The following is a 17,339-nucleotide window of genomic DNA, read 5'->3' as shown; positions in this document are numbered from 1 at the left end:
AGAAAACCTCTCCAGAATATCCAAGTGTTATCCACGGGAGTTGCCTCATTATTTCTCAATACAGCATTAATTTGCTATCTTGATACCATCTACCATCCAGTTATAATGTTAGCTATAAAACTGGACCAGATGAGTTTGCTTTTTAAAGTCTTCTTTAAAGTGAGGTGTTAGTCAAGCTGTTAGAGCATACAGGTACTAAATTTTATCTTTAGAATGTTGGCTCTGTAAACAGAAGGTCTTCCTTACGCTTTATTAGCATCATGCAAACATCATCCATAAGCAGAAAATAATTGTTTTCCCATAACATGACTTAACCTGAAGGGACAAATCAATGTTATGAAAAAACTTAACTGAGTTTGCACACATTACTAATTTGTCCTTACTATATATCAAAGCATAATAATAACTATAGTTAACACTTCCCATCCAATGCTAAAAAAAAAAAAAAAAAAAAAGACAATTGCATATGACTAATTTACAACCTTACAGAAACTGCACTGAGAAATAGCTGTACACACAAAAAGCCAGAGATCCTTAAAATACAATATTGTTTTGGATCAAAAGTAAGTTGAATAAAAACAATAGCAGTTGAGAACAGCCATTATGAGAACTTCAAGGGTTTTTGTTATCCAGCTTGGTGTGTTTACTGTATTTTTTGTTAACTAATAGTTACTAAGCCAGTTTACTATCTAGCTGTGCCTCATTCAACAATAATTCAAGATGGGTTTTTAAGATTATCAGAAAGCAATTTGAGAAGATTGTAACAACCTGGTTTTAGTCCATAGACTATTTCATCAATCCTTAAGAGTCACAACATAGAGACTATTTTTAAATGTAACAAAAACATTTCAAAGGACTGTAGTATGAGAAATACCACGCACACAGAATCAGGCTGAATCACCTATTTTAAGTATGTTTCTTGGAAACAATCTTACCTATTCTCATGCTATGGCTCTCAGCAGGAGCTAAAACCAAGATTTAGAACCCTTTGAAGTTTCATAGAAAAAGTAAGCTCAGCTGCACTAGACTTTACATTTACAACCTCAGCAGGGGAAAAAAAGTTCTGCTAATTTGGCAGTTGCCTCAAATGAGAAATTTCAAAATATTTTGATTAGAAAAACAAAGCTTCCATGACAGCATTCTGGAGTGAAATAGAATGCCTACACCTTTCTACTACCATCAACAATCAAAGGAGTCTCCCATAAACAAGGAGAAAAAAAAAATAAAAAAAATCACAGTTCAGGCTCCTGTAGGAGGTTCCAGGATCCTGGCTGAATGATAGAATTCTTGCATCAACCTCAGAAGCTCATGTGGAAAAATTACTAAGAGAAAAAGAAATTAAAATAATAATATATGCTGGCTTGCTCATTTAAAGCTTAAACTCCCTCATCTCAATCCGAGATGGAAATTACTTAAGCAATTAAATCAGAGTTCTGCAACATGTCCTAAAAGGAAAAAAAATTAGTAAAGCAACTTTCAAAAGCAAACATGTTTTGAGAACTGAAATGTGAAATTCTGCAAAGAAATAAAAGAAAATAGGTTCTCAATCAAGCTCACACTTTGAATTCAGATTCTAGTAAAATTCTGGATATAAACAAAGAAGGTCAAAGCATATCAACATAAATAACAACTGAAACTCAGTTTAGCATAATATTCTTAGTATGAAGACAGCCAGTCTTCACACACAGTTTTAAGTCTCTGGGTTCCAAGCTAAATGGAGGAAAATAATTCATCAGACTTGTCTGAAATGAAACTTTTTTTACTTTCAATTGCATTGACTTACAATAGCAGACAGTCCTGAACTGTTCTTAATTTTATGTAGACTTCAGCACAGGGCAGTTTTAAAAGTAAATGATACGGATATGAGAGGATTTGGGTTTTTAAAATCCATTCAAAATAAAAACCTGTGGTCTGAAGGAACCCAGAGCATTAGTTCTACAATTAGACATACATAACTTTGACCAAGTAATAAAAACAAAATTATAGAACATCAGTATCAATTTGCAAACAGATTGGTGGTCTCAAGCACACAGGAGCTAAAAAGACAGGGGAGCAGATAACAGCCCTCAAAGAAAATGTAGTAAGTACCAAATCAGTAAGGCTGCTGCATAAGACATGAAGTGTAATATGAAGTCATTACGTGTTTAGTGTAAACTAAAATCTACTTTTAAGTTATCTATTACCTATTATCTTGTTCCAAAAAGTTCCAGCTCCCCCTTCCACCCCTCCAAAATACTGTAAGCCAAGGTAAACTGATTTAGCTAGCAGCCTAATACAAATGGGTCTTCTGAACTGAAGATTTCAACAGACAAGTCTTTGCCTGGAGTTGTAGACAGGTATAATGAATCGACCACAATGACCTGTTGTAAGGAAACTGTAAATTCATATATGAATAAACAAGTTACTCTAGTAATTTGTATCCATACCTGAGAGGTTCAATGTTTTGGTAGAGATTTCATTTATTTATTAAAAGAAAAAGGCATGTGCTAATGAAAATTATTAGAACATTGCTTATCAATCTCCGTCAAAAGCAAGACCATTTTCTTTGGGCAACTGCCATATTTATTTCCCTTCACATATGTTTTTAAATAAAGAGTAAGGTTCTTGTATGGTGTCCCTTAAGAGCTGTCAAATATTGCAACAGAACAGCAGAACTATATATGTTTTAGCACAATCTCATAAATCCCTTTGGCTAAGTTTCTCTTCTGTAAGTAAGACAAAGATCAGTTTACATTACAAGAAAGTTTAAAAACAAAGCTTCAAGACCTCCCACAGTATAATACACTGGTTTAAATTAGTATAAAATATTTAAACAAGGTTAGTGTTTCATTCATTAAAGAATACATAGGGGATGGGGAGTGTGGGGGAGGGTGTGGCAAGAAAAAGCTACACCCTGTAATTTAAAGGCGACTGCACACTGATTATGTAAAGATAACTGCCTTGGCCTGTGACACATCAATCCTCAATATTAAATCCTGTTTTATCAAAAGAAGAGTCAGTGACCCTTAACTTCCACCTGGAGACTCTCTCATCAAAGGTTTTGGTTTAAAATAACCATTCTTGCCAAACAACAATTTTCTTCTTAGTGTACAGTCTGCAGACCACTCCTCTAGAACATCCTGTCACCACATACTGCACCTGCAAGGGCTGAATCACCAAATGGAAGCAGAGCTATAGTTAGTAATGTATAATTTATCTAGTTCAGAGATAAAAAAGCCACAACTGCTGGGCTTCTATACCCCACTTTGCTACCAGTTTTCTCCATGGCTTTTGGTAAACATGATCTCACTGTGAAGGTTTATCTATCTTAAAAAAATTGGGGTTTACTATGCTTTACCACCAGAAAGAATTAAGTTTATATTTCATACTCAGAAAGCTACATAAAATTTTCAGAGGGAAGGCAACGTGCCATTGACTCAAAAGATTTCTAAAACAAAATATAGAACTGCTTGCTGAATCTTAGTTGTTCACAGATGACCAATTGTTTAAAATTAAATTTCAATTTTTGCCAGTTTTCTGTCATTTCTAACAACTAACAAATTACTTTTTTATTATCCCTATTTATTACAAAATATTTCCTGTGCACTCCACAGATAAGTGGATATGTGTGATATACACAAATGCTTTAGTATTTAAGACTGGACTAAGACTACTTCCTAATTTCACACAAAGCATGGAAAAAACCCCCTAACAACTAGTAAGCAAAAGAGTACTCATAGTTTCCTTCATTAACAAAGGAAAATATAATTCATGCCAACAAATTGAGAGATATTCAAAATTTCCTATGTAAGCAGTTCTCAGAACTCTAATATTATATGACCCAACATTACTACTGATGCAGAGTACTTTGTCTACAAATATGGCAACCCTTGTGTTACAAAAATCTGGACCTCCAATAACTTTGAGGATCAAATTTAATGCATGTATAGCTGGATTTACAAGTGCGTCATTTTGTAATTTCTCTTTGAAGATGAGTCTTACTCATCTTAAGTTGCCAAGTTTCACATATTTCACATCTTATGAACTCAGTTTGGCTGAAAAAAAAAAGGATGAAGTAATGCTCTGTGCACTCAAAAGGATTAAAATTTGGTGTGACTAAAGCAAACAGCAGCTAACAATCTTCTAAAGCATTTCACACTGAAAAGTTGATCTGACTTCATAAAGAAGAACATGTATGCAAAATCCCATGCTCTGAGAAGTACTGCAACTGGAGTTCTTCAATATATAACAGAATAGTTTTCAGCAACTTTAAAAAAAATTTGACACGTGTGAAATAACTCAAGCACTTTGAATAAATGAGTTTGATGCATCACTAAAGACAAGTAATAACACAGCCCCAGAAGTGATCAGCACCAGTAAAAGATAAATGTACAAAGAAGTCATGTGCTATTTGGTCTCCGCTCCTCTCATAATTTTCAAGTTTCACAATTCTCACAGCATCACTAAGACGTTAAAACTGTCATTGTGTGTGCAGAATATTCTCTGTTCTCTAAGCTACAAGACTCTTTTTTGATGTGCATTTCTTTATACATGCCAGCAAGGCTTGAACCAAGAGGCACTTCAAACCAGGTTATGACCTGGAATTCAGAAACCCAGCAAGAAGACTCTAGGACAGAACAAGAGAGGTGGGATGGGAACTGATTTTGAAATCTTTGCCCAGAACATCCTCTGAATTACTTTATCTTTTACTACTAATAAAAAAAAATTATACTACCATAAAGAAGCCATGGATGACAGTTGTTCACCGAGCATAGTATAAAACAGGGCTAACAACTCTCAAGAACTGAGTGGTCCAGGAAAGAGGAAAAGACTCAGTAATGCTTGGCTCTATTGGCAAATGACAGCTGCTTGGAAACTGAAGCATAACTCTGTAAGGAGAATGAAGGCCAGAAAAAGACAGCCAAGGCAAGTGGTAGAACCTCAACAACCCTCCTGTAAGCCATGGAGAATTGCTGCTGGTCAGCAGGCTCATCACAACTCAAGCCAGAGATATGCAACTACTAAGTCAAGCATGCACTTCCCCTTTTTAAGTAAAAGGCAGGAACCTTAAACAAAAAGCAGAAATAAACACAAAATTCCACAAAACAGACAACTACAGCAACAAAAAGACCCACCCCTGAAAAATTTAACAGATTGTTTCTTCTTCAGCATAGGCAACTCTGACTCCTCATAATTCTGCACCATTTTAGGATTTTAGATATTCCAGATTAACAGCTTTTACTTTGGGAGAATCTCAAGCAATGTTTTTCAGCATTCCAGAGAAAAATAAGTGGAACAAAAATTAAGAGATCAGAAACTAATTTTTGATGACTGCCAAATACCAAAGCAGGGAAATATGAATGATTAATGCTTATGAGAAAATGCTAAACATAATGTTGACAACTTCCCATACCATATTTTTAGCAGCTGAATGAGTTTTAAAAAAGACTCAAGAAAACAAATAATTTATGTTAATGAGAGAGCTATTCTTTTTAGAATTTATAGTTTACAGACTGCAACAAAAACCCACTAACTTCACAAGTCTCCTGAGTATTTTTAGCTTTACAGATCTAACTTTGTACTCTTTTTTAGCCATGTCCCATGCAATTTTAAAAAAAGTTCTTCTGGTTAACATAATATTAAATCTCCTACTACCTCAAAGAAAAAAAATTATATATAGTCCAGAAGAACTTATTCAAAATAACTTTCGTCATATCCAGAGAGAAAGCATTTTCACATCTAATAATTTTTAATCTCATATTTTATAGTGCAAGTGGAAAGTAATTACTGATTTCACCACATGACACAACATGTATCAAGTACTGTACTTTGATTTCCTGTGTTGAGATCCACTAGATAGTTGACTAGTGAGAAAAAAATCATCATTAAGTTTATTACCAAGCATATTATGCTCTAGGTTTTTAGCAGTCTGATCACAGGATTTGACACTTAAGTTTATTTATTATTCCTGTACTCTTCTGTAGTCAGACTTCTCACATGTTAACACATATTTATATAATTAGTAGGGCTTCACTCAACTGGAAATACATTCTCATATCTTTAATTGAACTAAATCTCTCTCTGAAGTTCTTCCCTAGTGTTACTGCACTTAGTTGTTTAAGTTACATATTCTGAAATACATAACAAAGACTTAGATGAGACTATCACCTATCAACACATCAGCAAAATGAGATGATATTTTATCCTCACATTTTAAATGGAAGAAATAAGAATGCTATCTTTTTGACCACTGGGTGCCACTCTTGTGCTGCACAAAATAAACTACGTGGCACTAACAGTCTTAGTTTTGGGAGTTATTTTCCAGCTTTAATCAACTATTCTGAAGTTGGAGGAAAATATACAAGAAATGTTACACATTTCTTTTTAAAATTCTTCACTGTGGCTTCTAGCCCCAAGAATGCAATTTTGAGAGAAGTCTAGCACACATATATCCTTATGGTAGAAGAAGCAGCTTTTTTGATGAAGCTATGTAATCAACTAGTTACACTATGTCTAAATCCTAACATGTAAAGGAACAGGTATTTACTGCAAAGTGTAGCCCAATAGCTATTGCCATTGCTAGTAACAGCTTCATATTGAGTTTGCAAGACCTCAAGGCTGAGGCTTTGAGCAAGGCTGTCAGGCCTGCTCTGTCTGAGCTTCTCTTGACCTGCCTGAAATCTTCCTTTAATAACTTGGTACAGGTCTTAACAGCAATTTTTATAATTGACAGGTACCTAGAGCTAACTTGCTTTACATTTGGTGATCTTTACTTGTACAGTACAACAAGGCATTACTCTATGTAGAATCAGACATTTATGACTAACATGGTGTAGTATATACAATCCAAGCCTGGTTACTAGCAGACACCTTGAGACATGGATATACAAGATGTGGCACATAAAGGTACAAGCTTGACATGACAAGAGATGGAGGTACAGGCCTAGCACTAGAAACTCCTGTGCTATAAACCATTTGCCAATGGTCAGATGGACAAAACTAGTGTTAGGCATAACAAAAAGAATGAGGAAAATATGATCTAAAATGTTCAAAAGGCATCATATATGGTAAATTCGGTTATGACATGGAGCTGTATATCAATAGAGAAGAAGCAAAGATGTTAACAAGCCTAAAAATGACCCCAGGTACATGTCAGGGCAAGGAAGAAGCAGCCGTCAACATGAACTTCAAATCCACCCAGCAAGAATCAAGATACGGACAACTCACTGCTTGACCAACACTGACCTTGAGACACAGAGAAGCAGGTGAAAAAAGAGGTTTAGAAACTAAGAAGTGTATGTACAATGAAAAAAAAGTAAACCAGCTTTTATTAAAACTTTTTCTGTATAGACATACTCTTTCCACAATAATTAATTTTGAACTAAAAGTGATTCTTAAATTAGACTGTTAATACAGTTCAGTTATACCAACAATTAATTTTTGTTTAAGGTGAGTTTCATGAGTGCCCATAAATTTTGCACGTTAACATTATGCTGTGCACTTTATCATCTAAAATAATCCCATATCAAACATAATTGCAGGCATGTGTATTACAGCCTTGCTGCTTAATACTGTTCCTTAAACTTCTAAGATGAAAACCCAAGGTATAGGCTAAGTGCTCATAAATTAATGATGTATGAAGGAAATACCTACTTCTCAGACTAAGAAAAGAGAGAGTTCAGAACAAGGCTATGGTGAACTTTGTTCACCATTATCCACCCCAGCAGCCTTTGAAATGGTGACAGTATCTTTCCCTTGTATTGTGGCCCCAAACTACTGCAGTCACAGAAGCAAATATAAGATCCAAGAATTCTCTGAAGCCAAATAAAAAGTGTGACTGGTCAGGGAGATGCAGGCTAACATCCCAAAGATGCTATCATTATGCCTCCTAGTCTCACTAACTAAATACTAAAACAGAGACTTTAATGTCATACCATTTATTTAATTTGTATTTCAAACAATGTAGCTAGAAGACACTTTTTCACTGTTGTGTCTGCAACAGATGGCCTTTTCCACAACACTGTCATTTTATGGCTGTGCTCTACTAACTGGTTTTGATAACAGAAAAAATGCCCTAAACAGTTCCAGCCTATGTGTGGCACTTCTGTAAAGTCTCACAAAATACCTGTAGTCATGCTGCCGACTCATAGGATGATCATCCCTTGGCCATCTGTATCCTGATTCATCCTGCAAAACACACGTGCAAACATCAGATGTGAGGTCCAGTTAGTTGCCAAATAGTACTTATTTACTGCAAAATCAAAGCATTTCATGATCTAAAAGAAAGCAGTAATCATTCAGAGCAAGGTTCCTCTCAACTTATTCACTCTACCCCATTCCTCTTTTCTTTCTCTATCAATATTAAGGACAGCAATTTCAAAGTGCTGTACAAAATACAAAAACTACAAAAATTTCCAAAGTAGGTGCATGGACCCGAGCTTAAAAAACAAAATTTTCCTAATTGAAATGTAAATTATGATCACTAGCTTGAAATTACAGAATTTCAAACAGCTGGGTTGAAGGAGGAAAACTTTCAAAGGGACCACACATTTTGTATTTACGTGTAACTACTGGGGAAAATGTATTCAGCTTCATGACAGAATGTCAAAAAGTAAACAACTGGGCAAACCAGAAGGATAAATAAACAACATTCAACAAGTTTCATGTCAAAGGACTTATTAAATAGTAAGATTTTGCAATAGTTCTTCTATTCATCCAGATAACTTTGCACTGCTTTACAGAGAGGACATCTTGCCACTTCTGTTTTCCCAGTTCAAATTCTGAGCCTTCCAGAACTGGACAAGGCTCTTTTCTATGTCAACAGAGTGCAAACATTATAACCAGTAGTCTTAGAAGCGTGGTAACTACAAAAAAAAGCATAATGTAACAAAACACAGGGTATTTTCTTTCTGTTCATTCTATTTCAGTTCAGAAGAAGAAAAGTAACACCAATGCTCTGAAACAGTATTTTAAGTGTTCAGTATTCAAGTATTAATGATCAGATAAACAACATAGGCATGTGAGAAGAATCACCTTACGCACACCCCGGTGGGGAGGGCCACTTCTTCGGTCGTGGGCAAAACTGCGACCCTCTTCATAGTCTCTGTACTCAGGGTGACTGTAACCATCATACCGACTGTAATTCCCATCCCCTGGTCTTTCAAGCAGCGGTGGTTTCTTGGGCACAACATTTACAACTCTATGGTAATCATCCTAAACCACAAAACAAACAAAATCATTGCTTTCAACAGATGGAAATACATAGTGGAAAGACAAAAGTAAAAACAAGTTATATCTAGATATGGGACTATAAAAATCTTAAAGCTGAAATAGCACAATGTTTAACCAACATTAAAAATCATGTCAGTCTGACAGTGCAATAATTTAGTCAATCTATTTGGACACCATTCAGATGCAATCCTTAGGAATTAAAAGCTTAATCACAGAGAACAAGTTTTCAACATAGTTTAAGGTCCTTTTGAAAGTTTAAAGCAGCAGCACTAGCTAATTTCTAAGCATCAGCTACTTTCTTTTTTTAAGCATTAGCTATATGTATTTCTCAGAGACTTCTATTTTAATTTAGGAATACAATATAGTTACACCTGTAATGCCTGTAAAACGAAGAGCCCATCTGAAAATACTACCAATTTGCTTCATGTCACAAAATCACAGAATCATTCTGGCTGGAAGAGACCTTTAAGATCATCTAGTCCAATGCTAAATGATGTCCCTTAAGCAACACATCCTACACCTGTTTTAAACATTTGCAGGGATGGTGATTCAAAAACATCCCTGGGCAGCCTGTTTCAGTGTTTAATAACCCTTTCAGTGAAGAAGTTTCTTCTAATATCCAATCTAAGTCTCCCCAGGCACAACTTGAGACCATTTCCTCTTGTCCTATCACTTGTTACTAGGGAGAAGAGATGGGCCCTCACCTCACTATACCCTCCTTTCAGGTAGTTGTACAGAGAGATAAGGTCTCCCCTCAGTCTCCTTTTCTCCAAACTAAGCAACACCACCTCCCTCAGATGTTCCTCATAAGACTTGTTCTTCCGACCCTACATCAGCTTTGGTGATGTCAATTACATCCTCCACACTGTGGAGGTTCTAGTGAAGACAGTGCTTGCTTCAGAATCTGAACAGATAAACACCCTCAATACAATGCAGTAAGTGATATGGGGATTCAAGTGACAGAGTTTTAACACTTGCCCTTTCTTTTAATGTAAGTTTTAGATAGCTTGTTGCTAGAATTCAAAACTAATGTATTGTACTTCTTTCAATTAAAATGTCATACACCATTTACCAATTAAAGAAATCCTATGTTTATTAAGCAAAACTGCACAGTTGTGAAAGATATAAATTCCATTTCCTATAACCAAATGACATGCAGAAACATTGTTACACGAAAGCTCAAGGTGAACCCACCTACAGTTACTTGTGCTGACTGCTTGCAACTTCTCGTTGTTTACCAGGACTGAAAGCATTTATTTCTACTCCAATCTATATTTGATATATAATTATGACCTGGTTCAGATTAGGACAATTCTCTGGCTCTCTCCACCAAGAGACAGTTCATTCTGTGTCATTGGCATGAGTCACTTTCAACGTACTGACCTATCAGCAAATGCTAAGAACATTGATAGCTTGAATAAATTAATTTCATTTTACTGAATGTTGTGAATTTCATTTACAAAAATAAGTCAGATCTGTATATGTGAACACAGATGAAATGGCACAGGCTTAAAAGGACAGGAATTGACAGCAAACTTTCCTAAATCAGCAAAGTTGCACAAGATATTGGTTCGTATCCATCTTTCAGTAAGCCTCTTGGTTTGGCCAGCTACTGGGGGTGTTGTTTTGGTGAAGATGGACAGTACTGATTGTGATAAATGAGTGTATTTTGCTAGTCTCATCATCCTCATTTCCAAATACTTCTAATATAAAGCTGGCACTGAACTCTTGCACTACAAGCAATGAGTGCATCACATCTTCTAAATGCTGAAGTAATTTTTCATAATGCACGTGACATGCATTGTTCTTCGGACAGCCTAAAAAACTAAGAGAATTTAGGAATGTCACTGTTGCAATGGTTAAATTACATTAGCAGTGTGTTAAGTCAAAAGTTGATTAAAAAAAAAAAAAAAATCTGTGAAAACACATTCTGGTTTTCCTCACGTCCTATTTCTGGTAAGCATTTTGAAGAAGTAGCTGACTAAATACCCTGTGCAGTTTGCTGAAAATGCAGAAATTTTGTTGTTGCCTCTAGAGTTAAGAATGTCACACACAAGCCAAACACTAATACATTACTGACAGGCTACATAACTAGTTACAAAGTTACCGACACTGCCATGTATCCAAAACAACAAACTGAAAAATACAATAGAGGGAAGCCAAAAAGTATGCTGAGTCAGCTGTGCTATTATTACAGCACTTACAAGAATTAAAAGCCAGGTAACAGGCATGTGTACCTGAAATATTATTTTGCCCAATGTACCTTGCACAGCATGTAAATGGAGATATCAAAAAGTACTCTTAATTTAAAGTGTAATAGCTCAAAAGATATAGCTATAACCTTACAACCTTTTTTTCTTCTAATTAAAAGACATCAGACACAGAAGGAAAAAATTTTTTTAAAATTTACCCAATTCTTTGGCACAGAGATTTTTCTAAAAGCATTCTCAAGTTACTCTATAGCAAAGCAAGCATAGTTGTTGCATTTGCTTTTACAAGCATAAAATACAGTAGAAATCTCCATGCCTACAAAGCGTATTTCTATCACCACTTCTTGAAAAGCATTTTGTTTACAAGGCTCCAAAACACAATTTCCTTAGCAAAGATATATTTTCAACATCATAAACATTTCCTTCGGCACTTTAAGCATCATAATAAAAAAACTGTACTAGTGATGAGAACAATACTGGAAGTAGTAATTTTACCATGTCAAATCACTTCAAAAATGTATTAACATGCACACATGCAGAAAAAAAAAAAATCTTGGGGAAAAATATAACAGAGTATGACCATTGATCCTCTGTAAGCTATTAAAAATCCCATTTAATTACACAACAAATTACATCCAAAAAATCTATTTATCAAAATACAAATATTAAAAAACATTTTCAACAGATTTGAAAATAATGATTTAGTTTTGTAGGCACCTCACTGTTCCTGTGCAGATGCATTTGCTAGCTTGTTGGCTTAAATGAACGAGAAAAGATGGGAACTTGGGGTACACAAGGAAATGAATATATGTACATAAATCCAGGCCTTATAGTCACAGTATAAATGTATAGTATAATGGTATAATGCCAAAGAAATACACTGTATACTTACATCAGGATGAACCCTTGGAGGGAGACGTTCTCTTGGAACTCTTTCATAGTCATAGCGCCCTTCAGACCACATTTCATCTCTTCGATATGCCACTAAAACCATAAGAATCCCATCAGCCAAAATCAGATTCAACACAAGTAGATGAAAGGGTAGTGAACACAGAAATAAAGGCACCAAGATATAATGGATTATGCACAAACTCTGTCCACACATTTTCACTTTTGAATTAGCCCTTTTAAAAGTATGTCTATCTAGTTTCAGAAAGTAATTAATGAACTTCGAGCAAAAATAACTCACAGGATGTGCAAGAAAAACTGAACAACTGAAAATTAGTTCAGTATAATCAGCATAATTACAGGGCTTACAGATACTACCAGCTCTACTGAAATATATGCACATTGCAAGTACCAGCTGTTCATAAAAATTCATATACACATACCTTATAGCAATGTTTATATTGCTCTGTTAAAAATAGTGGCCTGTTTTTTTTAAAAGAAGAGTTCAAATCCTATTTGTTACATTGAAGAATTTCTACTTGATAAAATAACATAACTTTGAATTATTTTATCATCTCAGCCATCCAGAAAGAAGTTAAACCAGAGCACATCATTCAGTTACTACAAAGTTCTGCATTTTCAATATGTGGATGGAATGTATTCTTCATGTGGAGATTTTCCCTGTTTTAAATTAGGAGCCAGTGGTACAAAGAAAAAGGTCTTCCCAAAGAAAGGTGATTTTCAGAGTTAAAATTAGTAATTAAATATAGGTGGATATAAACCATCACCATAAGAGACTCTAGTCATGCTGTGCTAGGGAAAACAAACTTGAGCACCCGAAACCTTTCTGATTATTATAAAGATGACAAATTATATACTATACATAGTTGGAAATGGATAAGAAATGGCTAGAATTAAATTTTTCAAAGTTTCCCTTCACAATGGTAGTTCTAGCTATTAAAATAGTAAGAAAAAGAAACAGCAGGACATACTCAGAAGGAGAAATATCTATCATCTACTTTCACAAAACAAAACTACAACTGGAATAGACTTCAGAAGCCAAAAATATTGACTATTACAGTTTTTAAGAGTCAACATGACAAAGGGTTGATAACTGTGAACAAGATCTAGCACTAGGACAGATATATATTTTTGTGGAAAAAAACCCAACATTTGTATACATACTTTTCTGTCAGTTTTAGCACGTCAGCTTCTGAAGACCCATTCAATAACCTGTATAAAAAAACACAACCTGAAGTTAGCAAAAAATGAATATATATACATAAGTACAGTCTTCCCTTTGAGTAAAGCAGACATTTAAAGTCTAAATCTTTCAACAGCCCGTTACCCATGATCTGTCTGGATTAATACAGAGTAATTCACTACACTAGATCAAGAAAGAATATGACCTACTCAGCAGAATTTACCACATGAAAAAAATTCCTGTGACAAAATATTACAGATACAACACCTTCCTAATAGAATCTTGAGTTTTCTTCCCATTTTATCATCATTTATTCACTCTCATTTCCACATTAGCAAAAGCCTTTGAAAACTATCATAACTTCTTTCTTAAAAACACTTGGTAAAACATGTAATAATATATATAATATATTCACCTACATTTATTTAACTTTCTTTCAATAACATTAAGTAAAGAAAAATAAGCTGGATGTGATGAGAAGCTAAAAGTTTGATTTAACAAAGGCTTTTTGTTTGGTAACACATACTAAAACCTGATGAAGTAGCCCTAACCTCAACTGTAATAAACCTTTATGTTCAGAGATTTGGACTCTACCATTTATACAAATGAATCAGAGTATCACCTCAAAATGTTGTTCCATTTTATTATAGACTTGACCTTGAGTATGTTCCACAGCCAAGACACAGGACTAATCTGACGTAGTCACAGATTATAAATCAAAAGAGGACAAACATACAGAGTCTGATTGGTCCTGGTCTTGGTAAGGATGAGTTAAGAGGGTATGCAGTCCCTGCCCTCCCCAGTTTGCTGCACATAACAGTTACTACTACTGAAATCATTGCTCATACTGTGTCTGTTGGTCGGGCATATCCATCACAAGCACCTTCCTGGCACTTTCACAGCAACAGCTTGCACTTCTCTTCACACTCTACTTCAGGAAGTTTTGCTAAAGCCTTAAGAAGTCACACCATGGGCTGGTTACATATGCACTAACTATTCTGAGGCCAACCCCATGCCCTCTCCTTCCCATATTACCAGGAGGATGCTTTACCTGCTCCTACACAATCCTCTCTTCTTTGTACCTAGAGCAGCACCTGAATACTCTCCTGTGTTCTACATGTGCTGGCAAGGACAAATGTAGCCAAGGCAAGACAAAATCATGAGACTGGAACAGTTTTGTCCACATCCAACTCCTGCAGCACCTGCTCCCACCCTGCTCCTCCTCAGCTCACTCACTTCTCACATGCCCATACACTTTGGTACCTGAAGACAAGGCTCACTCTGTTTTAGACCAACACCAAATATCAGAAGCTGGATTGATGTGAGGTTTTCAAGCAAAGCTTTTGCATTTTAACAAATACAGTTGTGTCTGTGCCCTGCTGCCTGCAGTAGTTACTGATACTGTGAACCAACAACTGTAAACAACATTCGAGAAGCACATTTTGGATAAGCAGCTCTGAAGATAGGTGCAAGCCTAAACACTGTGCTAATCCGTCAGTCATGTACTCACTCTCTTCTACTATCAAGCAGCAAGGCTGATAAAAACGTTCTCACTTTTATCACTGTTCACAGACCTCATTGAGACTAAAACGAATTCTCAAATAAAAAAACTAAGCTGGAAAAAAGTAGAGATATGCTATCACAAAAGAAGAGACTTCAGGGGAAAAAAACTACAATGACATCACACCACACAAGCAGCAAGGAAAAGCAAGTAGAAGACCAATCTTATAAAGAAGACTAAACAGAAAAATTTTATCTGGGACCTATGAGATAAAGTATGAACGCATATGAATGTACCAGAATGTTAAAAAATTATTAATGTTTAAAGGGAGGAAAGCACATTTCCCAGCATTTTGAGCACGTTTCATGTGTTTCTACACACACAAAAAATCCATTTCTTAAACAATGTGACCTAACACTGCTTTAGTAACAACCATGAAGACATTAAACTCTTATGAGCAATATGACTTGAGATCAGACTTCAAAGTTTACTACGCTATATTCAGATTCATCTTTCTCTTGGCAGTTTTCCTAAAACAGAAATTAAAAAATATATATCTATTTCTGTTTCACAGCTAACATCATCACTCACATTGACTATCCTCTGTCAACATATACAGCAAAAGCAGTTGTTTTTTGTAATATCATGACAAATAATCACTTGCTATACTAATTTAAGCAACTTTTTCCTACTTTTAATGAGAAGTGATCATTTTCCCTAAAGCAGGGTCTTTATTTTCTTAAATAAAGCCACTTCAGCATAAACATAAGCCATTCTAGTAATGCAGCACAAGCTACTCCACTGTGTCCAGGTGCCAAAAATGGCTTTGCTCCAATTATCATAGCACTATGTCCTGGCCTATGCAAGTATAATCGAAGTAATAAAAAAGGAGTTTCTTCACCAAGCAGGTTACACTGTCAAAAAAAGCTGATACTTTTGCAGAAGCACTCCAGTACTCTGCAATATTTTCTACACAGTTCTTGTATGTTTACACTTGCAACATCAATTTTCATCACCAACAGAAGTATCTACTTTTCCAGGATCTGTGTTATCCAGTGTGTGCTATCAACTGTCTGCAGAATCTATGTTTTTGTGTCAAACACATACAGCTTTCTAACTCAGATGGCTACATCTTGACATACGTGGACAAAGTATAACATCAATGCTGTGCTGTAAGTGCAGAGGCAGGCAGCTGCAGTGTCTCTGGTGCTCCTGGGATATTACTTGGTTTATACTGTTACTTTGACAAACAGCAGAGATTGACAAACACGGGCCAGCTCTAAAAAAAAAAGCTGACATGCTTTTGTATGAGTAAAATGTAGGAAAAATATTTAAACAGCTATAGTTTTTTAGAAATGTCATGGACAAGTTTGCAACTTTGAGGATGTAAAGGAGGATAAAAACCACTGCATTTTCTTCCAAAAATTAGAATCTGTATTTGACAATGCTTCAGAGATATTCCAGTATCTGCTACCTAGACAGGAGGCAAAACAGATAAAACCAAATTTTGAGAGGGAGGGAAGAAAACTAACTTTCGACCCCTCTCCTCAGACTTGAAAAAAAACACTTAATAGACATAGTCCTCTATTGGCAAGATGAAAAAGCATAAGCAGAAGGAAAAAATCCACCACAACAGTTCATAAAATATTGAGAGGGAGGAAAAAACAGTAATATAAAATGAAATTATCTCTTCCTATATTAAGCTATAAATTTTCAAGAGCAGTTAGAAGCATGACAGTAATAAGTCTAAGCATATTCAAACCAGATGCTTCCAGTCTTTCCTGACCTGTTTACAATAATTTTGAATTAAAATATAGTATAAAAAAAAGGAAAAAGGAATATTTGAGAAAGCACTGATCACAGAAATTAATTCCCACCTCAAAAGGGAAAAAAAAGCCATAAGCATGTAAGCTGAATAAAATTACTAATAGCAGCAGCATTCTGATGAGGATTTACAATACCACTGGTTCTTTTTTCTTAGCAAATCATTCTCATATATCACTGGAAGCAAGAAAAAATGGAGGCAATGTGTTGGGTGATACAGTAGCACAATGACTAATGCATTAACACTTATCTTTGCCTGAAACACCTGCAGCCAGCAACATCCCATCCTTCACCAGTGTCAGTGCTACAAAAAGAATATTCTACCAGGCTACCATGGGGCTGCTACACCAGCAGTGCCAATGCAAACAACTCCACTCACTGTCTCCACTGTGACTTTTTGTCTTGCAGCACCAATACTTTGACAAGTACATCAGCTCACCATCCTTTTGCTGTAACAGGTCAAAATTTCAATGCTTTCAAACATTTACACTTGAAAACACCA

At 35.4% G+C, this 17,339-nt stretch overlaps 1 protein-coding gene across 2 annotated transcripts in view; it reads right to left on the bottom strand.

Moving 5' to 3' along the window:
• Positions 1-17,339, bottom strand: part of PPHLN1 (periphilin 1) — a 63,011-nt gene that overhangs the window by 44,597 nt on the left and 1,075 nt on the right. For both annotated transcript variants that reach the window (XM_030456825.1, XM_030456832.1), the window contains exons 2-5: positions 13,494-13,541; positions 12,313-12,404; positions 9,013-9,192; positions 8,105-8,166 (exon numbers count right to left, since the gene is read on the bottom strand). In XM_030456825.1, the coding sequence (XP_030312685.1) occupies positions 8,105-8,166; positions 9,013-9,192; positions 12,313-12,404; position 13,494 (335 nt within the window). In that variant the 5' untranslated portion in view covers positions 13,495-13,541. The remainder of the gene's footprint in view (positions 1-8,104; positions 8,167-9,012; positions 9,193-12,312; positions 12,405-13,493; positions 13,542-17,339) is intronic.

This window comes from Calypte anna, chromosome 1 (assembly GCF_003957555.1).
Source record: "Calypte anna isolate BGI_N300 chromosome 1, bCalAnn1_v1.p, whole genome shotgun sequence".
NCBI classification, from domain to species: Eukaryota; Metazoa; Chordata; class Aves; order Apodiformes; family Trochilidae; genus Calypte; species Calypte anna.
The sequence above is the reverse complement of the archived record's forward strand: the minus strand, read 5'-3'. Positions and strand labels throughout refer to the sequence as shown.